At 38.4% G+C, this 13639-nt stretch overlaps 1 protein-coding gene across 1 annotated transcript in view; it reads right to left on the bottom strand.

Annotated features, from left to right (window-relative positions):
• kmt2bb (lysine (K)-specific methyltransferase 2Bb) overlaps window positions 1-13639 on the bottom strand; it is a 37760-nt gene that overhangs the window by 11646 nt on the left and 12475 nt on the right. Inside the window, exons 9-28 of the mRNA XM_026934873.3 lie at window positions 13017-13268; window positions 12234-12340; window positions 11068-11178; window positions 10087-10200; window positions 9607-9753; window positions 9274-9366; window positions 8714-8831; window positions 7618-7731; window positions 6704-6915; window positions 6491-6601; window positions 6231-6341; window positions 5890-5966; window positions 3551-3765; window positions 3296-3399; window positions 3020-3157; window positions 1927-2085; window positions 1717-1834; window positions 1530-1608; window positions 274-434; window positions 34-186 (exon numbers count right to left, since the gene is read on the bottom strand). Of these exons, the coding sequence (XP_026790674.3) occupies window positions 34-186; window positions 274-434; window positions 1530-1608; window positions 1717-1834; window positions 1927-2085; window positions 3020-3157; window positions 3296-3399; window positions 3551-3765; window positions 5890-5966; window positions 6231-6341; window positions 6491-6601; window positions 6704-6915; window positions 7618-7731; window positions 8714-8831; window positions 9274-9366; window positions 9607-9753; window positions 10087-10200; window positions 11068-11178; window positions 12234-12340; window positions 13017-13268 (2694 nt within the window). The remainder of the gene's footprint in view (window positions 1-33; window positions 187-273; window positions 435-1529; window positions 1609-1716; window positions 1835-1926; window positions 2086-3019; window positions 3158-3295; window positions 3400-3550; window positions 3766-5889; window positions 5967-6230; window positions 6342-6490; window positions 6602-6703; window positions 6916-7617; window positions 7732-8713; window positions 8832-9273; window positions 9367-9606; window positions 9754-10086; window positions 10201-11067; window positions 11179-12233; window positions 12341-13016; window positions 13269-13639) is intronic.

The raw sequence follows: 13639 nt of genomic DNA, 5'->3' as shown, positions 1-13639 counted from the left end.
ATTCCAAGCTAAATATAAACAAACCTCGGTTACCTGGAGATGGTAGTGGTCTAGATAATCCTCCAGCTGGTCTTCTGTTCAGTGGGTAAGCTGAATTTTTGGGTCGAGTACCAGAGTCTGGCTTAGCAAAGGGAGATACTAAACTTGGATTTGCTGGTGTCACATCTCCCTCCGTAGTTTCAGATTCTAATAAAGAAATACATTCTTTGAGAATAAATATAAAGCCACATCAATACATCATAGAAACCTGTGCTCAAGTGTTTTAAAACAGACCTGATAGTGGACATGGACTGTGGGCAATTGTGCGATTTTCTCCCTGGTCAGCCAGTTCTTCTACTGGCTTCTCCTGAACTGGTGGTCGTACCTCCATGACCCGGCATGTGTACTTGCAGCGGCGACGTGGGTTTAGTGTGCTCCAGTACCACCGAGAACATCTGATGAAATATTTCACATGTACATTAATGTACATTTACAACTAAAGCTACATATTAAGTGAACTGCAGAGTCAGCACTAAGCATTAATTAGCAATTTCAGTGCTGATGTTAAACAATTATAAGGATGTTTCAGGACGTTTCAAGGATTAAGGTTAAGAATGTTTCAAATATTTTCTAAGATTAGGACTGCAGCAAAGGCTTCAGCTCAGGAAAGATTCAAGTTCCAAACCAGTGCAACATTAACAATTAAAAGCTAAACTACACTACAATCTTTTAGAGTCAGTATAAATGTCTGCTCCATTAAAATCAAAAGTCAATGTAAATTGCAGACAGAATTACACTAGAGTAATCACACTAGTGTAATTCTGAACATCCTGTTCAGAAAATATAACACCATACAGGTTTGAGATGACTCACAATAATATTAGGAATAGCTGACATATTCCAGCTATCATGACGGCTATTCAAGTTGAATGATTTAAATGTCTGTTGGGAAAAAGTGGGGTCTGCAGCTCTAAGATGAACACAGATAAATTGTGTTGTATCTCGTATGTATCTCGTGTTTCCTTGTTTGGCTATTCCGTAGGCCTATAAAAACTTCAATAGCCTATGTTTTCTGACTTTGGAACAGAGCACAAAAACATCTTTGTCTAATGCATCTTAGCTTTCCCTTGTCCATGCTTGTCAAACAGATAAAGCTGTGGATGTCTTCATTTGCAAAACATGAACATAGGCTTAAATTAAGAAAATGAAACATGCTGTTTATCAGGGCTACTTCACTATACAAGAATTCAGTATATCCTCTGCTGTTCACCACAGAGCATATGCACACATAGTTTATATCATTTTATTTAAAATTTATAATATGCTTAGTTACAACTAATAACTCTTTAGGTTTATTTACAGTACTGACTTCAGGTTTGCAAGCATTCCTGACCCAATAATCCAAAAATAAATAAATAAATTAAAAAAACAAACAAAAAAGAAAAACCCCAAAAGGCTGACTAAACACTAATGCCAGCAATTGCAGATACAGTTCAAATACTTTCATTTGAGTTCAAATGACCAACAGTGAGAGTCAAAAAATGACTTACTCATAACCCACTGGAAAAAGTTTTCCTTGAACAGCTGATAATTCATTCAGCCTCCCAAGTTTTCTGACTTGAAGAGAACCTAAACATTAGAAAAACGATATAACTGCACAGAATAGTGGACAACAAAAACCACAGCAAAAACAATTACAATGTGATGAAGTTAACTCACTGGCCTCGAGATGCTTACCAATCATCATATTAATATATTCTGGTTCTAATCCTGTCAAAAACTTCCTGCGAAGGCTGATTCCCTCAAAGTCCACGTAGACCCTCCGAAGAACTTCGAACCCTTGTCCAGTAATAATCTGGAAGGTCAAGAAGTGAGAGCATATTCAAAACCACTTATACTGTAAATGAAAGGTCAATGAAAATAAGTCGTGTTTAATGCAAACAGTACTTTTCCACTGATGAGATCACGGTGCTTGTAGCAGAAGACTTTCTTGTCATCCTGGAAGACACAGTTGCGAGAACGGGCACACATGAAGTGGTAGTTGCTTTGGCAGGAGGTAAGGCAGCAGCCCACTGTTGCCCCAGTCTGGTTACATCGTTCACAACGCTGTGGATGTTTTTGATGTGTGAGAAATAAGCAAAAAAATCTACAGCAGGACATTATATACAGTAACTACATTTATCGCATTATAAAATACTGAGCTAAAAACATCAATGCCACATGCTTTTTTAAATGGTAATCAAATGGATAAAAACTGGAAATTCATTTACTCCTAGCTTTATTTTTTTGTTTCCCTCTATCACTCAATCTGGGAGCATTAGGGCTAACGCTCACTAGCAAACCTGGATACTGGTTTACACAATATAACTGAGCTTAGTGTTAGCTAACTTGCATAAACCTGGTTAACAGTATTAAATGCACAACAGTTAACATTATTAGCTATCTTGGCTAGAGTTTTATGCAATACAATAGTTAAACCAATCTTAGCTAGTGAACCAACTGCCATAATTAAATACTAATTAGCCTAATGTCAGCTAGCTTGCTAGCAACCTTGTTTACTGGTTTACATAAGCCTTACGAAGAGTCTATAATAAAGAGTTTGAATTTGAGCATGCAGACAGCTGAACTGTGTAGCCAATGCTATTTTAACGTACCAATAGACAATCCTATACAGAAACCATGCAGACAGATTAAAAAGCAGTGGTTCAGTAGGCAATAAATCAAAACAGTCTGAATTAATTTTGTAGAACAGAGCTAAGCCTGACTCATGATATTTATGCAACTGTGGAAGGTGTGATATTATGAAGGTGTGGAAGACGTGCTTCTTAATTTTTCCTTATTTTCAGTAGTTGCCATTCTTTATTCTTTAAAGATCACAACCGGATCTTTCTGGTTTTTATCGATATTGCCTGCATTATAATAACATACCTTCAGCCCTTCGTAAGCATCCCATGCAGCAGACATTTTAAACTACACTGTGGAATATGACTCATATCGTCCAAAAGGTCAAGTGATCACACACAACTATAACATGCCATACCATAAGGCGGCCTCTAGCAACCGCACTATGCACATGCATCAGGCAGCCATTATCCTCCTCAAACACCTCAGCTGACCACATGGAGCAGTTGACATGAGCCCACTCATTTTGTCCAAGATAGAGCAGACGGCCTGCATCCTGCGTTTTAAAAAAAAAAAAATAAATAAATAATAATTTTTTTTTTTTTTTTACACACTGTTCCTGAGACTGGTGGGGTTTCATTTTCACACAACAGTTGGAAAATGAGTTGTTTGAGTGTAACCATGGCCTGCTTACGCTGGATTTTGCATCGCCGTACTTCTGACACAAGACACACTGCCGCTCATCCTCCTTTGACCACCCAGTGTCCAGATCTTCTCTGGATGGTCGTGCTTTTTTCCCTGTCACAGCACCAAAAAGATTCATCACAAAGATATTATAACAGAACAAAGGTTCTGATGATGTTTTTTGTAGATATCACTAAACGTATTATTAAAAATTTAAATATACCTCACATACAACATAAAAAAAAAAACTGATATGTACAAGTACCTGTCATTCTGAGTCTCATGCTCAAGTCTCTGTATTGGCCACTGACAGGCCTGCGAGACAGAGGGGTAGAGATAGTTGCTCCATCTTCTCCTTTGACCTCCATACGGCCTCCTGCTTGCTTGGTGTTCACAGTCCTGCTCTTCTCCTCTCGTTCCCGCCATTGGGCAAATACATGCTCATTTGTTGGTGGTATTACAGCATTAGAGAGCATTCCACTAGAAAAATAACAGAACACACAAAAAAAAACAAAACAAAACAAAACAAAAAAAAAAAACACAAATGTACAAAAATTTATTAACTGTCACTTAGCTTTACATCCCCTGGGAAAAAGTATGGAAACACCACACTTAGATGATGTTCACCCAGCTTTTTTACTTCGTAGCAAATAAACAAACCATAGATATGACACAAATCAATTTTTGAAAAATCATGGAATCACTCAATGTTGAGGAAAAAATTATGGAATCATCAAAAAAAAAAAAAAAAAAATCACCATTAGTACTTTGTTCCTCCTCCTCTGGCTTTTATGACAGCCTGAATTCTTTGAGGCATGGACTTCAATATTCTCCATCAATCTGGTTCCAACTTTCTCGAATAGTGGTCAACAGATCAGCTTTGCAGGATGCAGCCTTGTCATGGACCTTTTTTTTTTTTTTTTTTTTTTTTTTAAATTTCCACCATAAATTTTCAATCGGATTGAGGTCTGGTCTGTTAGCTGGCCATGTCATTGAGTTGATATGCCTTTCCTGAAGAAAAGCTTTAACACTCTTTGCTCTGTGGCAAGATGCATTATCATCCTGAAAAATGACTTCATCACCAAACCTATTTTCTATCAATGGAACGAGAAAAGTGTCCAAAATTTAATATATGCCTGTGCATTGTCTGTCGAGGTAATGAGTGCCAGCTCCCCTGGACCTGACATGTAACCCCTTATCATAAACGAGCAGGGAAAGTTCTAGCATCATCTCCTTGGCCAATGCAGATTCATGATTCATCACTGAATATCACCGTCATCCAATCATCCGCACTCCATAATTGCTTCGCTTTAGCCCATTGAAAAAACTTGGTTTCTTTTGTTTAGGTGTTACTGCAGGTTTTCTTTTGGCTTTTCTATATGTACATTTTGTATTTCATTCAGCCAATTTTTTACAGTTCTGTCACAAACATTGATTCCTGGTTCCACCCCTTTTTTTTTTTTCCATTTGTTTCACTGTGCATTTTCTATTTTCAAGTCATACTACTTTGAGTTTTCTATCCTGATGCTTTGATGTCTTCCTTGGTCTACCCACATGTTTCCCTTTTATAACCTTCCCATTTTGTTTATACTTGCACCAAATTTTAGACACTGCTGACTGGGAACAACCAACATCTTTCGCCACACTCCATGTTGGATTTCTTTCTTGAAGGAGTTTTATAATCCGTTCTATCATTTCAATTGACAAGTCTCTTGTTGAGGCCATGTTTCCTTTCAATTAGCCAAGTCGAACAGCTCAATAAGGTCTGTAAGCACTCTCTTAACTGCAGACTAATCTGCATTTTTAGACTTTAGTTTTAGTATTAGATTTGGAAATGCAAATTACAAAGTGATTCCATAATATTTTCCTCTACTTGAGCTGGAAAAAATATGTATTAATTAAAATAATTTAATTTGTCTAAGGTATGTTTCACGAAGCCAGAATGTTCATCTATTAAACAAAAATTGTTTTGTGTCATATCTGTGATTTGTTTATTTGCTATGAAGTAAAAAAGCTGGGTGAACATCATCTAAGTGTGGTGATTCCATAATTTTTTACCAAGGCTTATACAAAATTCACTGGCAGCAGGAGCGTGGTCGAGCGTCAGCTGCAGACAGAGAGGAGCCTGTTTTAACTGGCAGGTAACAGGTGATGATTCTTACCTGTGTCTTTTTACCGTCAGTCTACTTATATGTATTTCTTTGTGCTTTCAGTGACGGCTGTAACCATAGAGAGCGTGCAACAGACACACACAGACACACCCACCCACACCCACCCACCAAGGAGCGTGAACTTGAACCGAGTGGAAGCCACGAGTTTTCAGTTTCAGACCCTTTTCAGTTTTTTTTTTTTTTGACTGAGTTTTTGAAAGTGCGCTGAAAAGCACGGTGCGCATAAGCATGAGCCCGCAGCGCTGCTCAAATTCTGTCTGCCTCCCATGTCTTCCTCCATACCCTCACACACCAGCTTCTACATTCATACCAAATATCCAGGTCAAACATGTGTTTACAATTTTAATAATGAAGTATAGTTACAAACGATACAGTAGGTTCATGAAAGAATGGACTGAAATAAATGGTAAGGTGTAAGGTGTATAAAACTCACGCTGGTAGATGTTTGGAGCGTGGATCCCACACTTTAGGATCCTGACTGTTGAACCAGCTGAACACCTCTTCCATAAGCTGAACGCAAAAGTGAAAAAAAATACAACAGTAAAACTTAAACTAGCATTTAAAGATATAATGCTTTACTGTTAATAATTAGATGAAACCTACTTCTGGAGGGGAAGAAAAAAAAAGAGACCACCTAAACACCACCACATAATTCTTAACATTCAAACCTTAGTTTTATTAAATGCTGAGTAAATGCAGCTGGATGAATTATTTTGGGGACAGTAACATCATACCTTTTAAACAGCTGGAAACAGTATAAGGACTGAATCTGACCTTTAGATAGTATGAGCGAGCCAGAGCAGTTGGCTTTTGGTCCTCTGGTAAGGTTTCCTCTTCCTCTAGCCTTCTGCGAATCACTCTCACCACATCCTCATGGAAAGATTTCTGTACAGTGACATGAACAGGAATTTTATCAACTGTCTACACACAAGACATGCTTCCAGTGAATTATTTTACTGAACACAGGATACATCTGAAACACATGATACACTGAAAATATGCAAATATGAGGTGAAATTTTACTAATTACTCACCAGTGTTGTATAAAGACCTTTGTCGAACTTTTTCCCTACAGCACGCAAATCACACACAGGAAGAACATCATCTCCATCACCTTCATCAGCAATGTCATCCAGAGCTGTACACTATGAGAACAAGCAGGAGATGAGTTGAATGAGCAAATTTATAGTACCATGTACACAAGGGTTTTAGGAGTAATCTGGTCGAAAGTGCAATGTGAGCCTCACCTCGCTGCAAGTGACCAGGTGCTGAGTGAGAGTAGAGCTCAGCAGGCAGGCGAGCACCTTCTCCACTCCGGCTCTGAGCTCCAGCAGCAGGAGCTCCCTCCATCCTCCTCCCTCCTCACTCTCCTGAACTACACCGGCTTGAGCTCGAATGCAAGGCTGGCATGAGTACACAACACTCTCTGGCAAACTCGACAGGATCTCATACAGGTCATCTGGAAGGACAAGGGAGAACAGAGGTCAAGTATGAGAACATCTCTTCTTGAGTAAAAAACATATTTCATTATCATTACCTGTAGAACATTCTCAGAATTAAGTTTCATTCTAGCCATATTTAGGGAAAAGGATGAAAAATAGTAATTCCTAATGAAGAACATGCTCTGTCTAAAAGCTGTGGAGCTGGATGAAGCGCAACAATAATAGGTTCAACTGCAAAGTGGGTCCTAGCAAACAGGAAAGTGTGGTCAAAAAAGATAAAGACGTTTATTATTCTTTTGCTTCACTATCAGTTTGATGATAATGTAAGTAGGTTATAATTATTAGGTAATCACCAGACTATTAATTATCATGCACAATTGTGATTTACAATTTAACTGAGGCACAAAAATATAATTTTCTTTTTTGCAGTCTTTTCAGTGTACATGTTCTCGGGATCCCAGATGCCCACATTACTACTCTCTCTTTCACCTATTAATGTGCCTTACACAAGTTGATAAGAAGAGCGGTAGATGCTTAGAAAGGGAAAAAAAAAACTGGTGGACTATCTGGTGTCTCAGACACTTAGTTTGGAAAGCGCTGGACATAATTACAGGACTGCAATTGGAAACAATTCTACAACTGTATTACACGAGAGGACGTGAGATATAAGATGAGTCATAGTGTTTCAACATGATGTGGCTTTCAGACGTCAGACTTACCAGTCAATCCCTCGCACTTGGCATGGACCCAGTGGTTACATATCGAGCACTGCATCATCTGGCTCTCATAGTCATTGTCCTCATAGCACTTGAAGCACATTGTACAGTAGTTACCTAGAACAGCAAGCAAGAAAGCAATCAGACATTCTGGCTTGCCTTGTATTTATCAGTAAAGAGGAAAGATGGGATGGTGAAGCTTTGTGCTCATACATTCTTCACTTAATACAATGAACCAGAATCAGTTCATGCTCTAGATTACTTGTGTAGTATAAAAAGGGTGAACAAATTCATAAATGGAGGAAAAAAAAAATTACCAAAGCAGCAACATTTCTTACTGTTTACAGTGCTTACTAGGCTTGTGCGACTGCATACAATTTACTATGATCTTATGTCCCCTAACTAGCATCGAGTGATGAGTGATGATGTACTACCATGGCTTTGGAGGTGTATAAGCCGCAGTGATGATGACTTGAGGGAAAAAGAAAGAGGTCTTGCCAGAAATATGTACGTGTTAAGTCATTTCAGCCACAAAAAAAAAACCCCAGGAAGCTGGTTAGAAATCGGCTGAAGCTACTAGTTGCTGGCATTATCATTTAGTCATCACCCGTTAATCCGTTAATGTCAGTAATGCTTGCATAAACAACTGAAGTCAGAACTATAAATAAACCTAACAAGTTATTAGGTGTAACTTAGCTCATTATAAAATTGAAGTAAATTATATAAATGATGTGTACATATCCACTGGCTAGCAGATTAACATACACTTGGCTAAAGGACAGATATGTAATAGTATGTAAAAGTTTGTTGCCAAGTGCAAACGGTTTATGAATAAAGGGAAACGTGCTATATGCAAAATCTAGTTGAAAATCTGTTTTATTTTTAATAAATATCTCCCAGCAGGCTTTGCCATGACCCATTGCCATTCCTGGGCCAGCATCTATAAAGCTTCTGAGAACTCCTCTTCAAAAAAAAAAAAAAAAGTCTCTAGACCTAATCTACTTAATACAAAAAACAATGAACAATGACACTATACTCTACACTTGGCATGTTTTTATGGCAGTAAAATAATTATCTGCAATATGTTTAGTGCTCTCACCTTGATCATACAGCCGAGTGCAGTCAGGACAGAAGCCCTTATCATGGTTCCACTCTGTGTCCCAGCTCTTCCCTGGAGTCACGCCACAGCTCTTACACCTGATGCACGTCATACACACCTGTAAAAACACACAAACAGTATGAACCATGACAAACATAGTAAATTAATCCTATCTTTGACTTTTCACTGGGACAGAGGCCCTTAGTGGCTAGAAAAAGTCCAATGCTTTCTTTAATATTTCCCATGTGAAACATTGATTTAGAGACACGCAAATCAGATTTAAAAAAAAAAAAAAAAAAAAATTATGTATCTGATCAATCCTACACAGCCCTAATATGCTACTATGTTTTTGAACTTTTTAAAGGGGTTATAATTTGAATCCTCTCCGATGTAACCAGAGTGTGTTACAGCATTCTAACCATGGAAAGCATAAAATTAGGGGTGCAATGAAAATACACAAAATTTCTGAATTATAAAAGCTCATTGTTATATGCTGGGCCCTGTAAATTGCCACCACTGATGCGAGAGCAGAGCAAAAAAAAAACTTTAAGTTTACTCACCCATGGCCTCTTGCGCTTGTTGGGTTTGGGATAGTTCGGTCCTAGACAGGCAGGATGATAGCAGTTCTGGCATCGTTCACACTCAAGCAGAGGCTATGTGGAGAAAGAATACATAAGCCAAGTTTTTTTTTTTTTTTAAATAAAAAATTACACACACACACTGTTATTCATAACATTTATCAAACTCATTGCAGATGGCAGGAACATGAAAATGAGTACAGTTCAAAAAATTATAACCAAAATGTATCTCATTAGATTTCACTTTCAATATAAACCTAATGGTAAAATGTACTTAGATTACATAATATTTAAAAAAGTGAAAGTTCAACCAACTTTGGAATGTCTGTTCTTGCGACCGCACACACGGCAGAACTTGCAGCGGCGACAGCACCAGTTCTCCTTATTGTCGTCAACCGGCCTCTCTGACGGCTCCAAGCAGAAGTGATGAAAAGGTTCGCAACACACTTGACAGAACAACATCTGGAGTAAATAAACATGAGGTGAGGAATAAAGGTTTAACCACCAGAACAGCTAAATCATCCTTGGTATCGTTGGCAATGTTTTCATTTCTGTACAACTTAATATGTAATATAATAACTTTAAAATATGTCTGCCAAAAATACAAACACACACAGACATACACACAAACACAGTGTGAAATACAGCAGTTCTATACATTTGTAGAAATGATAAAAATATCAACCTTATCTACTGATTGAAACTTTTTAAAAGAAAAACAAAAACAAACAAACAAACAAAAAAAAAAACACACAATATGTGCAACTGTGGATTATCTATAATCTCAGTCCATACTTCATGTTGTCCTTTGCTGGCACACAGCAGGCACACAGATGGAGGCATGAGAGGCACAGAGGTGAGGATGCTCAAACCACCGGTCGACCACACACTCTGCAAACTGCAGTCCTCCTGTAGAGGAAAACACAGACAGGTATGCAACATATTTATCTGCAAGGAATCCCCAAGGTATAGGCCTGAGAAGACCCACCACATTAAATTCAGACAAACACAAAAGAAAAATGAAAACAGTAAATTATGCAAGCACTTAAGATAACCTTTCAGACACAATCAGGTTACTAGAGAAAAAGATTAAATATATTAATTTTCTCTGTTCTTTCCTTTTGCCTTCAAATGATTGGGGTAAAAAAAAAAAAAAAAAACACCAAACAATGGCAATCAGTAATTAAACTAACTAGGTTATGATTATTCAATGCTTTTTAAAGCACATTTTTAATAGTTCTTCCTATACAGAGAATGGGAAATCACATATAACTGAGTGATTTTATTCAGGCTTTGTTGCAGATTCCTGTACATAAATACTTTTACTAATAGCTACAAAATTTGTAGTTTAATGAAGGCACTGTGTTCAATTTAGACAAAGTGTAGTGTACTGGTAAGCTGAACAAGCGCCATCTCTTGTTTTAATAACAGCATTACAATTACACACACACAAGCACACACAGTACACACATAGCTGTCTAGCTACACACTGTTTCAGTTAAACATGCTAACCTCAAGTATATTCAATAACAACAAAATAGTGGCAGTTACACTTTAGATCATGTATCATTCATTCATTTATCTTCAGTAACCGCTTTACCCTGGTCAGGGTTGTGGTGGATCCGGAGCCTGGATGGGACTCCAGTCTATCGCAGGGCACAGATGATGCATATTTTAGAATAATTATCTGCTTACCTTTTGACCGCTATTTACGAACGCACACATATACCAGCTGTAAAATTCATAATTAGCCTGCGCTAACATTTTCCATCCTACCTTAAAGTCGACACAGATCTTGTATGTGGGTTCAGAGGGTTCGTTTACTCTCTCAGCAAAACCATTAGCCAGCGCTGCCAGGACACTGGGTGGTGTTTGCTCCTGAGGACTCTAGGAAACCAGAAGAGTTACAAAAGTGACCCCTTGATCTGTATGTTACATCATTTTCAAACAATGTGTATCCTCTTAGACAAGACACCGAAATATAAAATGTTCAGAGGTTACTGAACAATAAACACATTAACTATTGCAAAGACCATGTAAATGAATTATCTTAAAATCAGGCCATGTCCTAGTTTTATTCAGTGTCTGTTGCTACTCGATTACTAGATTATAATATGATTTAATTAAAACAACCACACTGAGAATTAATTCCAGGTTTACAGGCATGGTCTGCTTGACCAACTTCATTGTTTTTACGGAAACAACTGCGGACACTAAGCCCCTGATCTACTAAATCACGTGCAAACTTCCTAATGCCTGCAAAAACTGTGTAAGCTGATGTACTAAGAAGGTTTACAGAGGATTGTGCCTTTGATGTAAACAAAATTTAATGTATTGTCCATTTTTTCTGCGTGCCTTAAAATTGGGGGCATTCCTACTTAAAAATGCAAAATACAGGCTGGTGTTTATGCAAATAGATCTGAAAATCTCTTTGGAAACAGCAACTGTGCACACAAATTATTATGAAAAGCAGGAATTACATTTGTGAAAGTCCAGTTCTGCTAGATAAGTATAAAATTATAAAACTTACTATGTCTACATAGTGAGAAGGCTTTATCAAGAGTTTGACTTAGTTTCATAAAATGATCAGAGTTTCCTGAAACAATGACTTCTTATCACATCTAATATAAAATCAACTTTGCTATTCACAGCATGTTCTCATCTCCTCTGCCAACAGCATTTAAACAGAGACTGTGAAAAGGATTTTGTTCAGACGCACCTTATTAACACAACACACTATTTTATTTTGAACAGTTTTCGATGTCTCGCAGCCTCTGGCACTACGCTTAATGTGCAATAATGAGCACGAGGCGACTAAGTTTCGGTTTAATGAGTCTCATGAGTATGTACTTGCTAAAGTTATCAAGAACAGGACAATCTGTGTTGGACTCAGACTTTTGCATCCTACTGTAGACTGAAGACTTCCAATGCTGATTTGCTACCTTTTCAGGTTTCCGTCTGATGGGTGGAACTCTGTTAAATCCAGGTCTGCGATGTCGTATTCCCTCGTCGAGGCCATCTCCAAAGAAGTCGTCCAAAGACACATAGTCTGTGAGTAATTCACACACACACAAAAACAGTTCAGACACTTTTATGATGTAAAATAATAATAATAATAGTAATAATAATGTTGATTTATATAGCAGTTTACTCATACCCATAGTCACTTTACAATTAGAGGGGAAAAAAATAGAAAACAGTCACACACAAGAACAATAATAAACAAAACGCACAAAAAGAGACAGGTCAGACAGTCCTTCAAAAGCTGCTGCTGAGAACAAACCACAGAGGGACAGCTGGACACAGAGCCACTGCCAAGGCTCACACAGTTCGCACTGACACGTCAGAAGACAGCGTCGCGCAGAACACTGTGCAATGGATGTGCAATTGATGCCCAGAGCCACACAAGCTCCACAAAAAAACAAGAATGGGTGCATCGCAACACTGGTACTACCGAAACAAGAACATCAAACGGCAGAAACAGAGAGTCAACCTTCCCTGCCATCGACGAAAGCAGTGAGCTCACCAAGGCTGATCAGGTGATCAGACACACTGAAGCTCCACCACAACCGGCAACCATTAATCTAACCATCGACCAAAGACCAATAAAACAACACATCAAAAGAATCACGTACCGCGTACTCTCAACCATAAACGTAAAAACGCATGGACACAAATATGGCTTTGAAATGAGCAACTCTTCTTTCATGTGTCCTTGTTTTTACCATTGTTGCGCGGACCAGGTGCTCTCCTCCGGGCTGGTGAGGTCGAGTGTGGTGTCCTGTTCATGTCCGGGTCGAAGTCAGAGTCATAATCCAGCAGATCGCAGTAGTAGCGCGGTTTAACGGTGCGCTTGGGTTGCTTTCGTAATGATGGGCTCTGACTGTCTCCTCCTACAGAGGCTGCCTCTGTCCCTTCACACTCCTCATTACTTGAGTGACCAGCACTGACTAATGAGCGACGCCTCTTCATTTGCCCTACAAACACAGACACACAGCACAGAGAGAGAGAGAGAGAGAGAGAGAGAGAGAGAGAGAGAGAGAGAGAGAGCAAGCGAGAGAGAGAGAGTTAGCACTATGGGGAGGCTAAGAGCTGAAAATATCAACCTTGAAGTTGTTGCAGGACAAAGGATTTAATTACTGAGAGTATTTACTGTCCTCTAGTGACTTTTGGTTGAATTTACAGTTCCCAGAGCAAGAAAAACTCAATAGATAGTGTGTATGATGATGCTGAAATGCTTCCAAACCAGATTCAATCACAGAAAGAAAATCTAAGACCATGTAAATTCAAATTTAACACAGTGTAATACATAAGGCTTTTAATTAATTAAATGGAAGATCAGACAAGT

Source organism: Pangasianodon hypophthalmus, chromosome 14 (assembly GCF_027358585.1).
Source record: "Pangasianodon hypophthalmus isolate fPanHyp1 chromosome 14, fPanHyp1.pri, whole genome shotgun sequence".
NCBI lineage: Eukaryota > Metazoa > Chordata > Actinopteri > Siluriformes > Pangasiidae > Pangasianodon > Pangasianodon hypophthalmus.
Note: the sequence above shows the minus strand (reverse complement) of the source record. Positions and strands in the feature narration are given on the sequence as shown.